Source organism: Diabrotica undecimpunctata, chromosome 2 (assembly GCF_040954645.1).
Source record: "Diabrotica undecimpunctata isolate CICGRU chromosome 2, icDiaUnde3, whole genome shotgun sequence".
NCBI classification, from domain to species: domain Eukaryota; kingdom Metazoa; phylum Arthropoda; class Insecta; order Coleoptera; family Chrysomelidae; genus Diabrotica; species Diabrotica undecimpunctata.
The window spans coordinates 100,812,133-100,832,301 of NC_092804.1; the positions used below are offsets into that span (position 1 = coordinate 100,812,133).

The 20,169-nt window shown below is 33.0% G+C and overlaps 1 protein-coding gene across 1 annotated transcript in view; it reads right to left on the bottom strand.

Moving 5' to 3' along the window:
* The window catches only part of mAChR-A (muscarinic Acetylcholine Receptor, A-type), a 229,925-nt gene that overhangs the window by 86,575 nt on the left and 123,181 nt on the right, over nt 1–20,169 (bottom strand). Inside the window, exon 4 of the mRNA XM_072523255.1 lies at nt 9,973–10,251. Within this exon, the coding sequence (XP_072379356.1) occupies nt 9,973–10,251 (279 nt within the window). The remainder of the gene's footprint in view (nt 1–9,972; nt 10,252–20,169) is intronic.

The window sequence follows — 20,169 nt, forward strand, 5'->3', positions numbered from 1 at the left end:
CATGTAACTTTATTAGTTTACAACCTCGACTCTTTCTATCGTGAATTAAGAAAGGACTTGGATAATCTACACCTGTTACAATAAACGGTGGTCCACCTGCGAGACGCTGGGCAGATAGGTTAGGATGGATTTAGATCTTAAACGAAAACATTTTACACATTTGTGTGCGGTACGTCACGCTAAATTTCTTCCTGATAACGGTCAGAGAGTTTCTCTTATTGTAGAAAGTAAAAGCTTAAGACCAGCATGCATAAGATCCTTGTGAAAATGATCAAATATTAACGATGTAACTATATGATCTGCCGCTAAAATGATGGGATGTTTTTTGTCATACGCAAACTCGGAATGCTTTAAACGCCCGCCTACTCTCATGATGCCCTGATCATCAAGAAATGGAGATAAATTTATGAGTCTGCTGTTTTTATCGACAGATCTCTTTTGGTTCAAACGCTTTATTTTAATAGAAAATAATGTGATTGGCACAGGTTTAGAATACGGTTAAACGCAGAATTTATTTCTTCCACAGAAAGGCAGCGCATAGGCAGCGGTTCTTTTTAAACGCGGAATATTAGAAAAGGGTTCAAATGAAAATACTTTACTATTCTGTGATTCATCAAGCCTGTTAGAAAGAACCTTTATGTTTTTTCTCGTTTCGTTTGTTGCAGTAGGAGCAACTTGTAAATTTGGCCACTTATCTGAGTCTTCCATAAGCCACTCCGGCTTATGCCACCATAAGTTGCATTCCATTATTTTATCTGGTTCCACGCCTCTGGACACTAGATCTACAGGATTATGCTTGCCTGGTACATGACACCACTGCGCAAACGAAGTGGTTTCCTGGGTCTCTGCTACGCGGTTGCTCACAAACGTCTTCAATACATTGGCTGATGTTTTCAACCAACTTAGCACTATCAAGGAATCTGTCCAGAGGTAACATGTGTTAAATTGCAAGTTTAATGAATTTTTGACCTTATTGGTCAAACACGATAAAATGACTGCTCCACAGAGCTCTTAACGCGGTAAGGTAACTGGCTTTAAGGGCCTTGCTTTTCGCACATAATAAGAATGAATACGCCCTACCTAACGAATCGGTAGATTTGATGAATATGCAAGCACCGTACGCCTTTTCTCAGGAGTCGCAAAATGCCAAGGTATTTTTAAATTGTTTAAGCTTCCTAGTTTATTCCTAAACTGTAAAATAATTTTTCGCTAAATGCTCAGGTATGGGATCATCCCATGTAAGACGCTCTAGCTATAGTTTTTGTAACATAATTTTCGCTATGATTGTACACTCACTTAATAGACCCAAGGGATCAAAAATTTGAGCTATTCATGCTATAAAACAGAGTTTTTGATTGCGGTGAGTACAATAATCCCAAAGTTTTACCCTTTTTGTTTTAACCGAATTGAATAACGGAGCCAGTATTTGATTTATCCTGTATATCTCTCCGCCTTTGAGGACCTCAAAAAAATGCTTACAAGTTTCACGCGATTTCTGTTTTGAATTAAAACCTGTCAAAAAGTCGTCCACATAAAAATCTGATTTTATAATGCTAGCCATATTGGAATTTTTAGCTTCTTGCTCTTCCGCTAATGCACTTAGACATTTTATCGTCAAGTAAGAAGGGCATTCCATATCGTATGTAACTGTTTGTAACTGAAATATTTCAATCGCTTCTTCCGAATTATTTCGCTATAAAATACGTTGTAAGGATTTTTGCTCATCTGCAACCGATACCTGATGGTACATCTTTTTCATATCTGCGCTTCCTACATATAAGTGTATTCTAAAACGCAGTAAAATGAAGAAAGTGTAATTTTGTAAAGTTGGTCCAGCCATTTGAATACCATTTAATAAAATGCCATTTGTAGTTGGTGCACTACAATCGAACACAACGGGCAAGCGTGTCGTCAAAGAACTTTCCTTTAATACTGCATGATGTGACATGCGATAAAATGTAGTATTTCCACTAAAGTCTGCTGCCGCATCTGTAATTCTGCATAAAGTTTACATGTGTCCTAACCCTTTATATTCCTGGATGAATTCGCTATAAAGAGTTTTAAGATTGCCATATTCATTCAATTTACGTTCAAGATTTAAAAACTTATATTTTGCTTGCCAAAATGAATCACCCGGAGAACTTATCGGTTCCTTAAATGGCAATGATACAAGAGTTTAAAAACCTTTTTAAGTTCCCAAAACTTACTTAGCTGTTCTGTAACTTTAATAGTGTTTGTAAAATTACACTTAGTTATTCGCTCTTCTGATGCGTTGTTTTGGCTGGTATACGGCCCTGCTATGATCCAGCCGAACATTATTTCCTGCATGAATGGTTTAATTTTACCTAAACTAATTCTGTTTGCACCAAGTATTTGCCAAAATAGATCACTTCCTATCACAACGATTTTTTGTGGTTTAGGAAAATGACTATCCGCTAATTTTAAGTGTTTAGGTATCTGCAAATCCCTAACGTTTATTTCAGATGCCGGTACACCCCGTAATTTCTACCCTAGTAGAAAGTAGTCCCTAGTAGTCCATACAGTCTAGTATGAGACTGTATATTTATTTCGCATTTGTATCGAACGGAAGATGCAATACTGTTTAAGCCCATGATTGATATGTTCGCGCTTGTCTTTTTTACACTAAGTTTGTCGCATAAATTTTCGGTTATGAATGAGCTTTGTGAACCGCAATCTAATAAAGCTCTCACCATGTACGCCTTGCCTTGGCTGTCAAAAATGTTAACTAATACTGTGGACAGTATAGTTTGATCTGTAGGGCTAACTGCTGAAACTGACAAGTTGGTAGTATTTAAAATACCCTGTATATTATCTACAGATTAAATATCGCTTGCGTTTTCTACGGGTTGGTTAACGGAAGCTGTGTTCTGCTCGCTTAACCTATCTGGAAGCAATAACGTACGGTGTTTTAAAGCTCATTTTTTGCATGTTGACTGTCTACACCGCTTATAGAAATGTCTAGGTTTAAGACAATTCGTGCAAAGATTGACCTTTCTTACTTTATCAAATAGATGAAAATTTTAAAAATTCGCCGCATTGATAAATGGTGTGTTCCCTTTTGCAAATAGGACAACATTGTGTATTATCCGGAATTTCATTATGTGTTTTGCTATTCTCCCAGGCGCGTATAGTCGATGTGTCGAACTTACAAGAAATAATATAAATAAGGAGTATGTCTCATGAATCCGTGGGTAGCCCTAGCTGCTTTAACGCGTATAAATGTTTCGAAAAAATGTCAACTAATTCTCGCAATCTATTCCATGACTCTTTATATATTGGATCTATATTTAATAATGCAATAACGTGATTGTAAATTAATAATCTCTTAATATCGTACCTTTCCCTGATTAATTTGCACGCAACTGCATAGTTTTCCGAGGTGAACTCTAATGTTCGTTATTATTACCTGCACTGCCTTGTAATGAACTTCGTAAATAATGAAAATGCCTTATATTGTCCAATTACTTATTTCTGTTAACCAAAGATTCAACAAGATCTGCAAAATCTAACCAATTATTATAATTCCCATTAAATTTGAAAGCTGAATACAATGCCCTGTATATGAATTTTTAGAGCGCTCACTAGCTTTATCGCCCTCTATGTACGCTACCTGTTGATTGTCGCTAATGATATTTCGCGCTACTGCTAATTGTGAATAATATTTGTTATAGAATTCTTCGCCCGTATATTCATCCTTTAATAATTCAAATTGAACCGTTTTTTCTATTTATCCTTAAATCTCATCAAATTCGCCCTGTGAATGTTCTATATTATTTACCATTTCTAGAGCCTGTAAAACTTCTAAATCTGAAACCGTTTCCCCGCTAGTTATTTAATCATTTAACGCTAATATAATTTTCGAAAATATTGTGAATTTGGTTTTTAAACCGCCCCCTTTTCGCTTTAAATTCTCCGTAATTTTATGATGAATTAAACAGCAAACAGATTATAAATCGCTTGATATTCGACCTAACGTTCTAAGAATTATTAAGTGTGCAGAATAAAGATATAAAAACTGATAAATAAAAGGAAATGTGTAATGGATATGCTTACCAAAATATTTGTTTATGTTTATTCTACTGCCGGCCGCCTGGCCCCACAGATCTTCGCATAAACTTCAGGTCTTCACAAGTTTAAAAACACAGTTGTCCAATTAAGTAACTGTTTTGAGATTCACGCGCTGGAGCCACTATGAACGCGCTGTTTCGATCGCCCGCTAATTTGATGACACAAATATGAGTTCGAACCGATGAATTTACACTGTTGTTTTCACACAAGAATTTGATGATCCGGCTCGAAGGACCATGAATGTGACTTGATTTGCACTTCAAATGTGCCGCTGATAAATAGTCAAAAAACTCCGTGTGAAAGACTTTATTTTGCGTTGCCGCATCGGAAAAAATGCATGAAATAAACTTAAAATAGATAGTGGACAGATAGAACACTATGTATCTCTAGTTTAGTTAAAGCGCGATTACTTTAAATTCATTTTTATTACATAAAAATTTTTTATCATTACCAAACTGTAAACGCTCCGTGGCAACTAAAGTTGCTACTTACTTTGACAACCTCTTGACAGACCTTGATTTTTTTTATTTTTTAGTAAATATATATAATAAATAAAAGCTATAAAAATTTACAACTTTCAAGCTTTTTTATTTCTGAGCACTTATGGGTGATGGCATGATGATCTGTTTTTAATTATTACCGTCTCAAGTCCAAACCTGCATGTTTGGCTAGACTTACAAAATTGTATTATGTGTATAGTTTGTAAACATGCGGCCTTATTTAAACGAACGCTTTGGACTGAATTGTTGCAAATATTTACATTTCCAATAGCAAGCCGTAGAAATCAGATAAATGCATATTCTTCACCAAAATATTTATTTGCGTGGATGGAATGTTGTTGTACTTTCACTTGATAAGAATGTATTGAAATAATAATAAGTTTATTTTTCATATGAGATTCTTAGAACTTATTTTATTGAAATTGTGATTGAGTTTGATGTATTTAGATTTAAGGGGAACATCGATAAATATTACGTGGTGTTTAAATTAAAAAAGAGGTAATTTGATGGCACTGACAAAAAAAGTTAATGACAAACCTTGCATAACGTAATTTAAAAAGGTAACATCATAGATAAATTTTTAAATACAAAATGAAATAATTGTTTAATTAAAAAATTAAGTAAATTTTTAAATAAAAATAAAAATTATATTGTTTATAATATTGACTATACACTGCATTGCGGTTGCTTTAATATATCATTCGAATTAGTAGTGGGTTTATTCAAAACAATTTTACAATATTTAAGGTGACTGACATCAAGAAAATATCGTTTGTGGTCCAGAAACAGTTATTATGAATTTTAAATGATTACTTTCTCGTTTGGTATTTGGGTTAATGATATAGAGAGAATTGAAACTTACAGTATATACAATAATTGTTACTGATAGTCAGTTGAATCATTACTTATTTACTTAATTAGAAGTCCCTGTAAGTTTACCGAATAGACATTAATATTTTTATTTTTGGCCATGCAACTATCGTACTTCTCACTCTTACAAAGTCAGTATCTGATAACTAACACTTTATCCCACATTATTGCATTATGCTTTAGAAAAAGCTTACAAATAAACTACGTGTTGTGTTTGACTGCTTCATGAAAACCAGCAGCTCAGGTGCATTACTAAATGACATAATGTTAAAGGGGTATAAAACTTAACCTGAACTTATTGAGAATCTTATTATTTTAGAACATTTTTATACGTTTTTACCTCTGATTTAAGACATATGTACCGGCAAAATCTCATTGCGTCTCTCAGGACGCAAGAAAATGTCCTGGCTCCGAAACATAAGGCAATGGACAGGGATTAACGACATACAATCTCTGATACATATTGAAAGAAATAGAGAATTAATGGAAAATGTGATCGCTAACATCCATTAGTGGATTTGCATCTGAAGAAGAAAAAAATCTCATAAACCACTGTCAAAGATAATCTACTAAACAGTCCTTCGGGAATCATTCCTCAAGTTGCAAAGCATCCAGTTAAATAACGTGATGTATGGGACTGAGTGGGGTAACTTTCTTAGTTGTAGATGTCTGGCAGAATTAGCTTGAACTCATCAAGCATCGTATCCTCTTGCAAGTGATGCTCTTTTCCATGCATTTTATGTAGATAACATGTTGTGTAGTGCTGATGACCCTAGTCTTATGATAGATGATAGTCTTTCAAGGGCTTACTTTAAATTAAGAGAATTATTGAACAAGGTAAGTATATCAGCCCACACATGGTGTTATAATTATCAAAATGTATTGAAGAATATCTTTTCCCATTCTTATGACTCAAACTATGTCATAGCCCCTAAAAATGGCAAGACCAAGGTATTAGGCCTCTATTGGAATGCCAACTCCGACAAATTCTCAATTTCTCTACCGCTACTCTCGCCACAATCTCTTATCAAAACCACATCCACCAAAAGAGAATTACACTTACTAGTTATTCAAATTTTTGACTCTCAACAATCTTCACTTCGACAGTTCTAAATAATGGTTTAAATTTATTTATGGTCTGTTAGGCTTGCAATTTCTTAAAATTCCTAGATGTGTATTTAAATATAAGAATACTCGAAAAATTTAAATTCATGCGCAATTGAAAGTCAGATGCTAGTATTTATGCCTATGCTGCATGTGTGTACCTTCGTATCTTTTATAACTATAGCACGTCTTCTTGTGCCCTTATAGCCCCCAAAAGTAGGGTGGCACCACTCAAAACTGTTAACCTTCGCAGAATTGAACCTATGGGTGCTCTTATATGCTCAAAACTAACTAAAAGGATTGTTAGTACTCTCAAAATTAGAATCCCGCACACTGATTCCATAAATTTATGGAGTCACTCACAAATTGTTCTTGTTTGGTTGAGGTGTTTTCCGTCCCGTTGGATTCATTTTATTGCCACTATAGTGGCAACTATACAATAAAATTCAGAATTTATTTGGAGATCTGATAAACCCAGGCAAAATGCTGCAGACATCTTGTCTTAAGGTATATCTCTGTCCGAACTTCCAAACTCTACTCAGTGGTAATGGACCACATGGTCATGTTCAAGTCTTTTCCTCCTTCTCAGACAAGCTTATTTAACGATTGTCTTCACTTACGACTCTACAACGAGTGATTGCTTGTTGTCTATGATTCGCTCATAATGCCAAAATTCTATCAACAAAATTCTCCAGTAACCTTTTAGTGAATGAACTCAAGGAAGCCCAACTCATGATTGTTAAATTTATTTAATGCAATTCATTTACTTAAAAAATTCTTTTCTTAATGCTAAAACTCAAATTTTAACAATATCCCTTTTGTCCCTAAACCACTTTCTGGACAAACATGGATTGTTAAAAGTTGGTAAAAGGTTGAACTATACCTTAGTACTATTTGACTAAAATTACTCTCTTCTTTGGCCCTCTAGGGACTTCCTAATAAAACTCATGGGAAAAAGGGAGCATATTGAATTATATCAGACTGGTCCATAATGTACGCTTTCCAACTTTAGTTTGAAGTATTGACCTATTGATATTCTGCGCGAGATCTAGAGAATTATACGTAGTTGTAAAACGTGCTTTAAATTTAAGGCTCAATTAGCATCTCAATTATTGGCAGACTTGCCAAAAGAACGTCTAGTACGTTCTCAACCATTTTCAAATGTAGAGAGAAGTATACCGTACAATCTAAAATCCTCCAAACTTTGTAAGGCTCCCATAATCAAATGTTATATTGTTATGTTTATCGGAAATGGTCACTCGGGCTTGTTACATTGAACTTGTCTCAAGTCTCACTGAGGAGTTATTTCTCCTCACCCTCAAATATGTCAGTAGACGTGACAGTCCCTCTTGTCATATTTTATAATAATGTTACCAATATTCTCGGCTCAAAAATTCAGTTGAAGCAAGTTGAACCATTCTCTAAGAAGAAGGATACACAAGCTTCGATCAAGGATATTCTGGCATCTTCAGAGATTATTTGGAAATTTATTCCTCCTCACACCCTTCATCCTGGTAGAATCTAGGAAAGCGCAATTAACACTACAATCTCTGCTATCTCCTCAGGCTTATTGAAAACCTAATACTTACGTTCGAATATTTCTACATGGTATTACCCAAATACAGGCTCTCTTAAATTCTTGTCTCCTCTGTGCCATGTTTTATCAGCCTGGGGATCTCTTAGTCTATATACCTGGTTATATCTTATTAGGCAAACCCCCCACCTTTTTTTAAAAAGCCAATATAACTGAAATACCGTCTTGTAGATTAACTTTTTGGGAAAATTGTCCAAAAATCCGGCAAGTTTTCTGGCGAGAATGGAGAACAAATATGTTAATAGAAGACAAAACCGTCCCAAATTTTTCACATTACAAAATATTTTTAAGTAGATAATCTTGTCCTTTTGAAGGGAGATAACACACCACTTTTATATTGACAACTTACTAGAGTCATAGAGGTCTTCAATGACAGGAATGACAAGGTTCAAATTGGTAAAATAAAAACAATTGATGGAATTTTCACTCGTCTCATCACAAATCACGTGTAAGTTTACAGAATGGACTTTGAACAATAAACTTTAATTATATAATTTTAAATTAAATTAACGCTAAACCTGAAACTTGCAAGATGTCTGTCAACTTATGTTGTCAAAAGTTACTCCTTCTTGACATTTAGATAGAGCTTTCGCTTCCTCACAAAAAATCACTTCCAACTTCCACCTTCCATCTCCTCGCCGTCTCTGTCTCATCACATAACTCAAAGAAAAAAGTTGTTCTTAGTAATTTCTCTTGTACACAAAAAATTCAGTTTAGTTCTCTCTCTCACTTACAAGTTCCGTATAAGAGCAAAGTATTTAATTTACTAAGTGTTTAATTGTTGGGGACTATTTTAATAAATCAGTGAAAAAAAAGTTGTGTACAATTTGACCTCACAAGAGGCAAAATACAGAATCAGCTACATATAACCATTAAAATCCTGTAAGCCAATTCGATAGGTCATCACAAGGGTTTGACGCCCAACAGAAAATTCGTGGATCAATACGCGCTTTTTCTTTAGATTTTGTATGGTATTTTGGAAAATATTGCTTTTGCGATATATTACAAAATTAATAAAATCAAACGCATGGTGACTATGAATTTTAAACACAAGCGCCTTTAGAAAGACACATTTTAGATGATCCACTTATTTTTATTATCTCTTTAAGCACTCCATTCTTAAAGTTTATAAACATTTCTGGATTACTATTAAAAAATACTTAAAAAATACCGAAATTTTCCGGTTTTTAAGTTATTAAGATTACAGCAAAGGGAATTTTCGAATTGTTATTAAAATATTCTTAAAGTTACGTAAGTATTATGCATTGGTGTAATGATGTACCACATCGTGTTTTTACTTTTTGTCTACCTAATATCAGTCTGTTTAAATATTAATAACATATGAATGGCTATCATGAGAATATCATGTTGCCAACATTAAAATGATAATGATGATATATGGGATGATTTAAGTGGATATTGTTAATATTTTGAACTGTTAAACACTGCATTTAAAATATTTATATATATATATATATATATATATATATATATATATATATATATATATATATATATATATATATATATATATATATATATATATATATATATATACATATATTAAGGAGTTAATAACCAAAAAATATATTATTAAGAAACTTTTAACCTTAACGATTTAATAAAAATTTCAACCATTAATAAGTGTTTCTGTCAACATTACTTAAAGTTGTAATCTTTAAAAGTACCATTTTATAGAAATTTAATTTAATTTTGACAGGAAATTAAGCTATCAATTCATGCTTGTTAAAGGGATAATGTCTAAGTACTTGTAAGTTTTACACCTAAATTTTTCTTCAACACACTCGACCTTACCTCGAATTACTTCTTTTACTGCTGTCCTTCTTTCCCGCTTGTAGGTTAGGAAGGTCTTTCTGTCTTTTCTCTGTCTCTCTCCATATCCTCCAGTAGAGAACGATCATGACTGTGACTGGAACGTAGAAGGCAGCTATCGCCGTCCCGAAGGTAATGTAGTGATTAGTTTCGATGAATTGAATGTAACATTCGTCCTTTGGGACTGTGCGTTGACCTTCGATGTACGGCCAGCTGTAGATCCAAGGCGGCCACAGCAGCAAACTTATGCCCCAGGCAGATCTGAAAATTACATAAGAAACTGTATCAAGCAAAAGTTGAAACTTGAACGGGTAAGTCAAAGATCGAGCATTTATAAGAACATAATATAATATATAAGGTATATATAGACTGCTAATAGCAAGCTGCGGAAGTCTATAAACCTAAACCAGAATCAAAAGACTTGGACTTTTTTAAATTTATAAACTTTACCATCTTTTTAATTTTAAATTTTCTTTTGTGTCTTGTTTTATATATATATATATATATATATATATATATATATATATATATATATATATATACATATATACTCTTTTGATTTCACGTCACTAAAATTGTGGCTATCTTCACGACTATTTACTGACTATAATTAAATATAATGATAATAAACATAAATACAAGATAATAATGAATATGTTAATATTGAACGAATTTTATATTATATTTAACAAATTTTCAAAATTACTGATATCATTACAAAAAATGTTTAAAAAAATAAATTATGAGCTGTCCAAGGTATGCGCAGTATCTTCTCCAGCACCACATCTCACAGACATCAATTTTTGTGGCGATCGCGTCAGCGAAGAGTCTAGGTCTCTGCCCCGTATAGACATATTGAGAATACAAGGGCATTCACCAGTTTTATCTTGATATTTTAAGAGACGGATCTGTCTTTGCAAACTTTAGTTAGGCGACTCATCGCATTTTTTGCCATGCCAATGTGTCTCCCAATTTCTGCTTCACAGTTACTATCGTTAGTTATACCAAACCCAAGATAGACAAAACTCTTCACTAACTGGTATTTCTGTAACATGTTAGTCGGTTGAATAGCGTGGAATATGTCGACCACCATTATCTTTGTCTTAGCTTTATTGATTGTTACACCTACTTTATTGCTTTTGTACTTAACTCTTCGCAGTAGATTAAACATTACTTGCTCATTTGCTGCTATAGTGTAGTGTCATCAGCAAATCTTAAATTGGAGATTTCGGTTACTCATACTAAAAGAAGAAATCAACAACAAGAACAAACCAACAATAACGGTGTAATAGGAAGCGGAAACATTGCCTGCAACTCACAAAATACATATGCATAATATGTAACACAATATACATGTGTACGTTACACAACTAGTCAAAAATTTCTTCAACCATAAGCATGTTCTGACCTGCAAGATCGACGCCAAGTATGTCCATTTTGAAAAACATAACCTATCAACAACTCGTTAGGTATAACATTATATTTTTCAAAATTTTTAAAAATAATCTTTTTTGGAAACGATTTCGGGATTGGAAACTGCAACTTGAAACTTTAGGTAGTTAAAAATGTTAATTTTAATTACAATCAATTTTTAAACTAGAAAACGTCAGAAAGGGATTAAATTATTGGGAGATCTTAATGCAAGAACTGGAAGAAAGGATAGTAGCAAAATAGTAGGCCCTTGTGGAGATAATGTCTTGAATGAGAATGAAACGAGAAACGATGACCTAAGTGACCAGTTAAGAATATGTAATTGTTTTTTTAATATATAAACAGATACAAAAATATAGTTACATACACAACACCAGTTCAAAATAAAAAATCAGAAATATGCTATGTAAATTGTTAGACAACAGTCCATGGTCAAGAAGAACCGTAAGTATATAGGGGATTACACTACTATTCGATGAGATCAAGAATATACATAAGAAATAACGATCACAACAGTCAAATAAAAGTAAAACGCAATAAGGGTGAAAATTAAAAATCAAAAGGTTACCGTACAGATATAATAAACGACGAGTCAAAAATGGAAACTAATAAGGAATAACAAATATAAATACCAATATGAAAACATGGAAATCCAAATACATCTAGCAGCAGAAGAAACAATTGAAAGAGAAAATAATCAGATAAATTATAAAAACAAAAAACGTATTGGTGGACAGCAAAGATAGAAAACCAGATAAAAGAAAAGAAAGCTTTCCGTAAGTGGTTGATCACAGGAGATCAAGAAGACAAAAGAGAATAAAGAACTCAAATTTATAAAACAAAAAGAAATAAAAAGCAAAAAAATCAATTATAAAAAAATGTAAATGTAAAGATAGTATAATAAGAAGCTTAAAAGTAAAGGAGGCATGGAAAACATAAAGGAACTTTGGACAAAATACCCATTAAAAGTGTAAAAATCAAACCAGTACAAATGAACGAATAAATAAAATATTATTCAAAGTTATTACAGAGTTATAACAAAAAATTGTATACTTCCTTAATTCACGAAATAAGTCAAATAAGACAGACAAACACAAGTTGCAGATATGTCTATAAAAACGAAAGATGAAATGCGCTAAAAAGGGTACAAAATAACAGAGCAACTGGCCCTGAAGACATACCTGCAGAACTGCCAAAACACGCTCAGAAGACAAAGACAACGACGTTAATATGACAAAAAAGCTGGAAGTAAAATTTGGAAGATGGGGTCTAAAATTCATTTATGATAAAACGCAATAAATGGTAATTTGAAACATCGCAGAAGCGGTGAATACTAACTCAATAAAACAAAACAATAAATATAAATATTTTAGGGGGTATCTTTAACAAACACAGGATCAGATAAAACGGTAATAAATAAAATAATGGAAAACGGAATAAATTCTATGAACATGATGTTTTCGAGAAAAAACAACCGATTAACACTAATGAACAAAGTGAGAAGTAAACGAATTAGAGAACTAGTGAAAGTGAAGTAGACACTAAATGACGAAATAGAAAAACGAAAATTACTGTAGTATGGACATAGGCAAAGTGTGGAGGAGACAAGATTTCCGCTGAGATGATTGAAATAAAAACCAGAAAGAAGGGTGAGAAGAGTACATTCTAGATTACAATGGAACGGACAAAAAAGAGGCAATGGAAAAAAGAAACCTCACTGTAGAAGATATAGACGATAAGAAAAAATAAAGATTGGGATAGGGTAAACGGTAAAAATAATATGCTGTGTAAAGTCATGGATAAGTGAAAACGCTGTTATCTTTTTCAAATACTATTTCGAGTTTATAAGAAAAATGTTGATTGCTATTTTTATAAAATTGTTTTGTCGTGCAAACTACGATAATTTTCGTTACTTTTAACAAAATAGTTATGAATTACAGTAACCGGTAAAGCAATTATTACTTTTCTAGTCTACAATTTCAGTGTAAAATACATTTATATTGACATTCCGATTTCCACGGGATCAAATGTTTGTTCTGAGTTGGAATCATATTTTAGGAGGTCCATTTTATTTCGTTTTATTATTCATTTATTCATCCATTCATTTGTTAAAAAATTATTTGTTATATTAAAAGGTCGTTTTTGTATCTGTTCCGCATGTCCAAAATGATAAAACTGCTATTTTGTTTTACTTTTTGTCTCTTTTATTATCTTTCTAAATAAGAACAGTTTTACATATAAATCATGCTTTTGTACTGTAAAGTATCATATGAACTGTAAAGAACAGTTTTACATATGAATCATGCTTATGAATTAGAGTTAACAATACTCAAACGACAAAGCAACAACATTAAAAACTTCTGTCATCTAGTTTTAATCACAAAACGATTAGCTACGTAGGTCGTTTTAAATGCAAAAATGTATTTTTTAAAATATACACTATTATTAAAATACCCAATTTGAATTAAGTCGAAAGAAGGTCAACGGGAACTGAACGAGTTAAGTTCTGTGTGTGAAGTGCCGAAATTTTGTCAATATTTTCGGATATAAACAAAACTGTTATATCTAAAATTTGAACCATATAGTTGATAGAACACAGTGAATCGTGAAATGATGTTATAACTGACTCACAGTGAGTTGTACATTAGTTAATTTACTTTATATTATCTTGAAAACATAACCAACAAAGACACTAGTTCTGTCAATTGTAATAAATATTGTTCTGTGATACTAGCATATCAGAATAGTCGCTAACTTCCTGGTTCGTATAGGCAACCAGTTTTACGGCATGCCGTATTTAAAGTTGCCTATAGCAAACACAACCCACAAATATTAGCGACCAAGCTATTATCGCTTCTGACTAGAGGGGCGAGATGAAATCTAATCTAAGTTCCCCAACGGCAAATAACAGTAACACCCAAAAAAAGAGCAGGCTATAGTGTTCCATATAACTAATAACAATCTTAAATTATTTGACTACGTCAAATCAATTGGAAATATTATTCTACCGAAAAACATCAGCTTCGCTTCCAGAATCTCGAACAACCGATTGTGCATTTACCTAAACAATATAGAATGTGTGGACCTATTACTCACAAATAATCCTGTTGTTCGCGTAGGAGACGTAGACCATAATATTAGAAGACTAGTAACACCAAAACGTCTAGTTTTATCAAATATATGTCCATCTATTTCACATGAGCTTATCGAGTCAGCACTCAAAGATTATGGCCTACAGATTGCTTCACCCATCTCGTTTCTATGGGCAGGAATTCCAGACGTCGAATATATTTCCTTCCGTAGACAAGTCTATATAGTCCCACCGAATGATAACTACGAGATCCAAACTTCATTGGTCATCTTATTTGAAGGTAATGCACATCGCATATTTTTGTCAACCGATAAAATGCTCCATTTTATATGCAAACAATTTGGACATGTAGCTAACAATTGCCCAAACACAAATGTCCCTTCAGTTTCTACAGAGAATCCATCAACAACTGAAGAAATACCATCCTCACCTGTCCCTGGATTGAAGAGAGCCTTTTCGAATTCAACAGATTCCAACGTAATCAACGTGTCAGAAACACAAGAAGAAATTTCACCTGCAATGCCACCTCCTTATCAAGATACAAACAGAAAACCAATGAAACAAGCTAGAAAGAAGTTAAAAAAAGATTCGTCTGATAGGTAGTTCCAAAATCACGGATGCCTCAAAAGAAGCAATAAAAGACTGTTTTAGTAAGTCATCACACTCTTTTTCCACTTCTGTAGACAATTTCATAAGTTTTCTTGAAAATAGTTACGGTAGTAGCAATCTATTATCTGAAGCCCAACAGTTTACACATGACATCAACTCATTACTCTCTGACATGTATAATGTTTATCCTTTTCTAACAGATAGGTCACTAAAAAACAAATTAATACGAATATCAAAAAATTAAACAAGATTTTCAGTCTGACACAGCAGACACAGTGAGCATAAATTCCCTGTCATCACTGGAACCTCCGGATGAGGAGTTTCTCTCAAATACCTCCCAACATTCCCAAAAATCCTCTTTTTAATAAATTTCAATCTAATTCAATGGAATTGTGATGGGTTTTACCCTAGACTTGAACACCTTCAAAAGTTAATCGTTGATACTACTGCCGACATAGTATGTTTACAAGAAACAAATTTTAAATCTGACCACAAAAGACTTCTAAATGGTTTTGTAGGATATCATTTCTTAAGAACTGACTATCTTAGAGCTAGCGGTGGAACATCCATATTCGTATCTAATGATCTCTACTCCACACATCTTCCCATTTGCACAAACCTAGAAGCTATCGCCGTTAACATTTGGTGTCCAAACAAAATTTCAGTTTGTAGTATTTATATTCCTCCAAATTATAGTTTATCCGAAGCTGATTTAGTGGACCTCATATACCAACTTCCTTCACCTTTCCTTCTTGTTAAAGATTTCAATGCCCACAATACATTGTGGGGTTCTGAAAAAATCTTCGGCCGGGGAAAGACTGTCGAAAATGTATTAAATTACCGATACTTGTATGATGAATAATCATTCTAAAACTCATTTTAATATTGCTACTGGTACATTCTCCTCAATAGATTTAAGTTTGTGCCACCCAAAAATATATCCTAACCTCACATGAAAACCAGCTGACTATCTTTATGACAGCAAAGATAGAAAACCAGATAAAAGAAAAGAAAGCTTTCCGTAAGTGGTTGATCACAGGAGATCAAGAAGACAAAAGAGAATAAAGAACTCAAATTTATAAAACAAAAAGAAATAAAAAGCAAAAAAATCAATTATAAAAAAATGTAAATGTAAAGATAGTATAATAAGAAGCTTAAAAGTAAAGGAGGCATGGAAAACATAAAGGAACTTTGGACAAAATACCCATTAAAAGTGTAAAAATCAAACCAGTACAAATGAACGAATAAATAAAATATTATTCAAAGTATTATTCAAAACCAGCTGACTATCTTTATGACAGTAATCATTATCCTATTTTAATATCTGAAAAATCTGCAAAACATTTCGACCCCTTTAAAAAATGGAACATTTCTAATGCCAACTGGGATGGCTTTCGATTATGTATATACTGAAAGCAAATTAAATCAGCTGCAGTTATCAGAAGATGCAATTGAAAATATTATATAGCAATTTCTTCGTCTCGTAAAACAACACCTTGGTGGAATGAAAGATGCTCTCTGGCTTTACAACAAAGTAAAGCAGCATTAAACAAATACCGCAGAGACAGTACTAAAGAAAATTTAATTACCTTAAAAAAACTGAGAGCCAAATCTAAGTACGTAATTAAACAAAGCAAAAAAGACTTTTGGAAAAAACACGTCTCATCCATAAATACTGATACTCCTTCTAGCAAAATTTGGAAAAAAATTAAACACATGACAGGAAAGAAAACGTATTCAAAAATTTCTGCCATACTTACTCAAAACAGCACAGTCACTTGTAGTCAACAAATTGTTAACATCTTGGGTGAAACTTTTCATAAGAAAGCAACTAACAGACTTACTTCTAATTGGCAGCTTCCCATGTCTACTAATCTAAACTCCAGTTTATCTGATAGCAGAAAATCCGATCAAATTTCTCTAAATATGCCGTTTACATTACAAGAATTATCAGACACATTGTTCTGTTGCAAAAATTCAGCTGCAGGTCCAGATAACATTCCTTTTATCTTTATTAAAAATCTTTCAAGGCCTAGCCTAGCTAAACTGCTGGAAATTTACAATTTAATATGGACCAAAAAATCATTTCCAAATTTGTGGCAAAAATCCATAATAATTCCTGTTAAAAAACAAGGCAAACCTTCAACTGATCTAAATTCCACAGACCAATTTCTCTTACATGTACAATGTGCAAACTTATGGAGAAAATGATGAATAAAAGACTCCTGTGATTTCTAGAAAACTATAAAATAATAAATTTGGCACAATCGGGTTTTAGATCACACCGAAGTACAGCAGACAATCTAGCAATCCTCCAAACATCAATCATTAACGCCTTTCAATGCAAACAAGACCTAATAGCTGTTTCGTTTGATATCGAAAAAGCATTCGATACTCTGTATAGGCCTCTTATTATAGCTAAATTCGAGGAGTACAGTATATCTTTAAATATATCTTCATTTATTAATCAATTTCTAACAAATAGAACCTTTAACGTAAGAGAAAATGGCAAAATCTCTAGGACTTTCAAACAAACTGATGGCGTTCCCCACAGGTCGGTATTGAGTCCTACACTCTTTATTCTTGTTTCAGACGATATATGTAATAAAATTGAGCTTCCGGTCAAGTTTGCACTCTACGCAGATGATTTAATACATTTCTGCCGAGGCAAAGACACTGTTGCCACTTGCAAACTACTTCAGAATGCTACTGACCAATTGCTTGAATGGACTTCAGTAAGTGGATTTAACTTTTCTGTTGAACAGACAAAAATCATTAAGTTTTCTCGCAGGACAGCCAGTACTATAATTCCTAAAATTACCATAAATGGTACTTGTCTACCTACAGTAAAGAGTATGCGGATTTTAGGACTCACATTCGACAGTAAACTTACTTGGAAATGCCATTTAAAAGATCTCAAAACTAAGTGCATGACAAATCTTAACTTATTAAAAACTATGTCTAATCATCATTGGGATGCAGATGAAGACTCCTTGCTTCAGATTTATAGATGTCTTATTCGTTCTAAAATAGACTACTGCAGTTTCATTTATATGTCAGCTAGCCCATCAGATTTAAAACTTCTTAATTCTGTACACAACACTGCACTCCGAATATGCCTTGGAGCCTTTAGGTCGAGCCCTGCAGAGAGTTTATACAGAGAAGCTAATGAACTTCCCCTCTGGCTACGTCTCCGGCAACTCCTTTTAAAATAATATTCGTCTCGAATCTCAGCTAATACCGAAAAGCCAGCTTATAAATTATTAAGTAATGAACTTTTAAACTCTCCTTCTCCTAATAAACTTTAGTCTATGCCACAGTATCTCTCACCACATCTGAATAATATCGATCTTTTAGTCACAACTCCAATATTAATATCAACTAAACCTCCCTGGAATAAATCGATAGCAGATTTTAATCTCTTGTTAACTAATTATGATAAGCATCAGACAAATCCACAATTTCTAAGGCAAACCTTTAAAGAATTAATTGCTAACAACAGATTTGATCAAATTTTATACACAGATGCTTCTAAGAGTCCTACAGCTGTTGGATGTGCTGTAACTTCAAACACCGATTTAATCACATCTTGTAATTTTCCGCTCTTCTGCTGCATACATACTGCTGAATTATTCTCTATTCTCCAAGCTACAAACTTATTATCTCCAAAATATAAAAAAAGTAGCAATATGTACAGACTCTTTAGCGTCCATCTATTCTCTCAAAAGTATGTACACGGTACATCCTTTGGTTCAAGCTATTCAAAACTCTTTCGATAGTTTAATCTCAATGGGAGTATCCATAACCATGATCTGGATTCCTTCTCATGTAGGAATCCCAGGTAACGAACTAGCCGACCTCTTTGCAAAACAAGCCTCGTCTTCTAATATGGAGACTGAAAACATACAACTTCATACAGATTTACAGTCGCATTTTAAAAATATCATCCAAATGTCTTGGCAAGATCACTCGAACAAAATCCCTTCCAAGCTTCGTGACATCCATCCCAGCGTTAAAAAGCTTGAGTTTCCGTCCATGACACGAAAAAACAAAATCTTAATTCGCCGACTTAGAATCGGCCTACAAGACTAACTCATAAACATTTAATGACTTCCCAAGATCCACCTACATGCACACACTGTGGTAATATTCTATCTGTTAAACATATTCTCGTAGACTGTGCCCACTTTAACAACGAAAGAAAAAATAATCGTTTGAGTCAAAACCTACAAAATTTTCTCAGTTCGCCAGATCAATTCCAAAACCTTACTAATTTCCTCTATGAAACCAAGCTTTACCAGGATATTTAGAAGAAGAAACGTAGTTTAGAATTTGATAATTAATAATTGTACCAATATTTAATGTATTTCTTTATTAATTGTAATGTTACTGTATATTCTTGTAATTTAATGTGATAAAATTGTACCTGTGTTAGTGACCTACGCTGTCGAGACACGTAAAGCTAAATAAAAAAAAAATACCCAATTTATTCCATTTATTGGTGCATGCTCAATGTGAGTTAAATTGTGGTTAAGAAGTGTTATAATAACAATGTTTTTGCAATACACTGCCAAATAAATACCAACTGACGTGAAAAATTCATACTTGGTATGGACTGTTTGTACATAGAAAACATTTAATAAAGTATAAAAATATAAGGTTGGAATAAAATTTAAAAAATACAAGTATATTAAAATAATTTAAATTATCAAACTGTTTATTGGAATACGATTTAAGAATAATAAAAATATTATAATATTTTATGTTTCCTTAAAGTCATATGTTTTTTTGTTGGAATGAAATTTGCATGATTGCAAACCATAAGTGCAAATTTAGTCTAATTTAATGATTATGTTATAACTACATCTTCAATTGCTTCGGATATACATGCCTATAGGAGTATATCATACGAATATACATACATACGACTATAATTCAAATTCACGATTTGGCATCAGACAGTTTGAGGGCCACTCCACTCGGTTAGAGTATTCCGTTAAAATATGTCCGTGTTGCATGAAAATTTTTAGAGGGTGATGATATGCAAC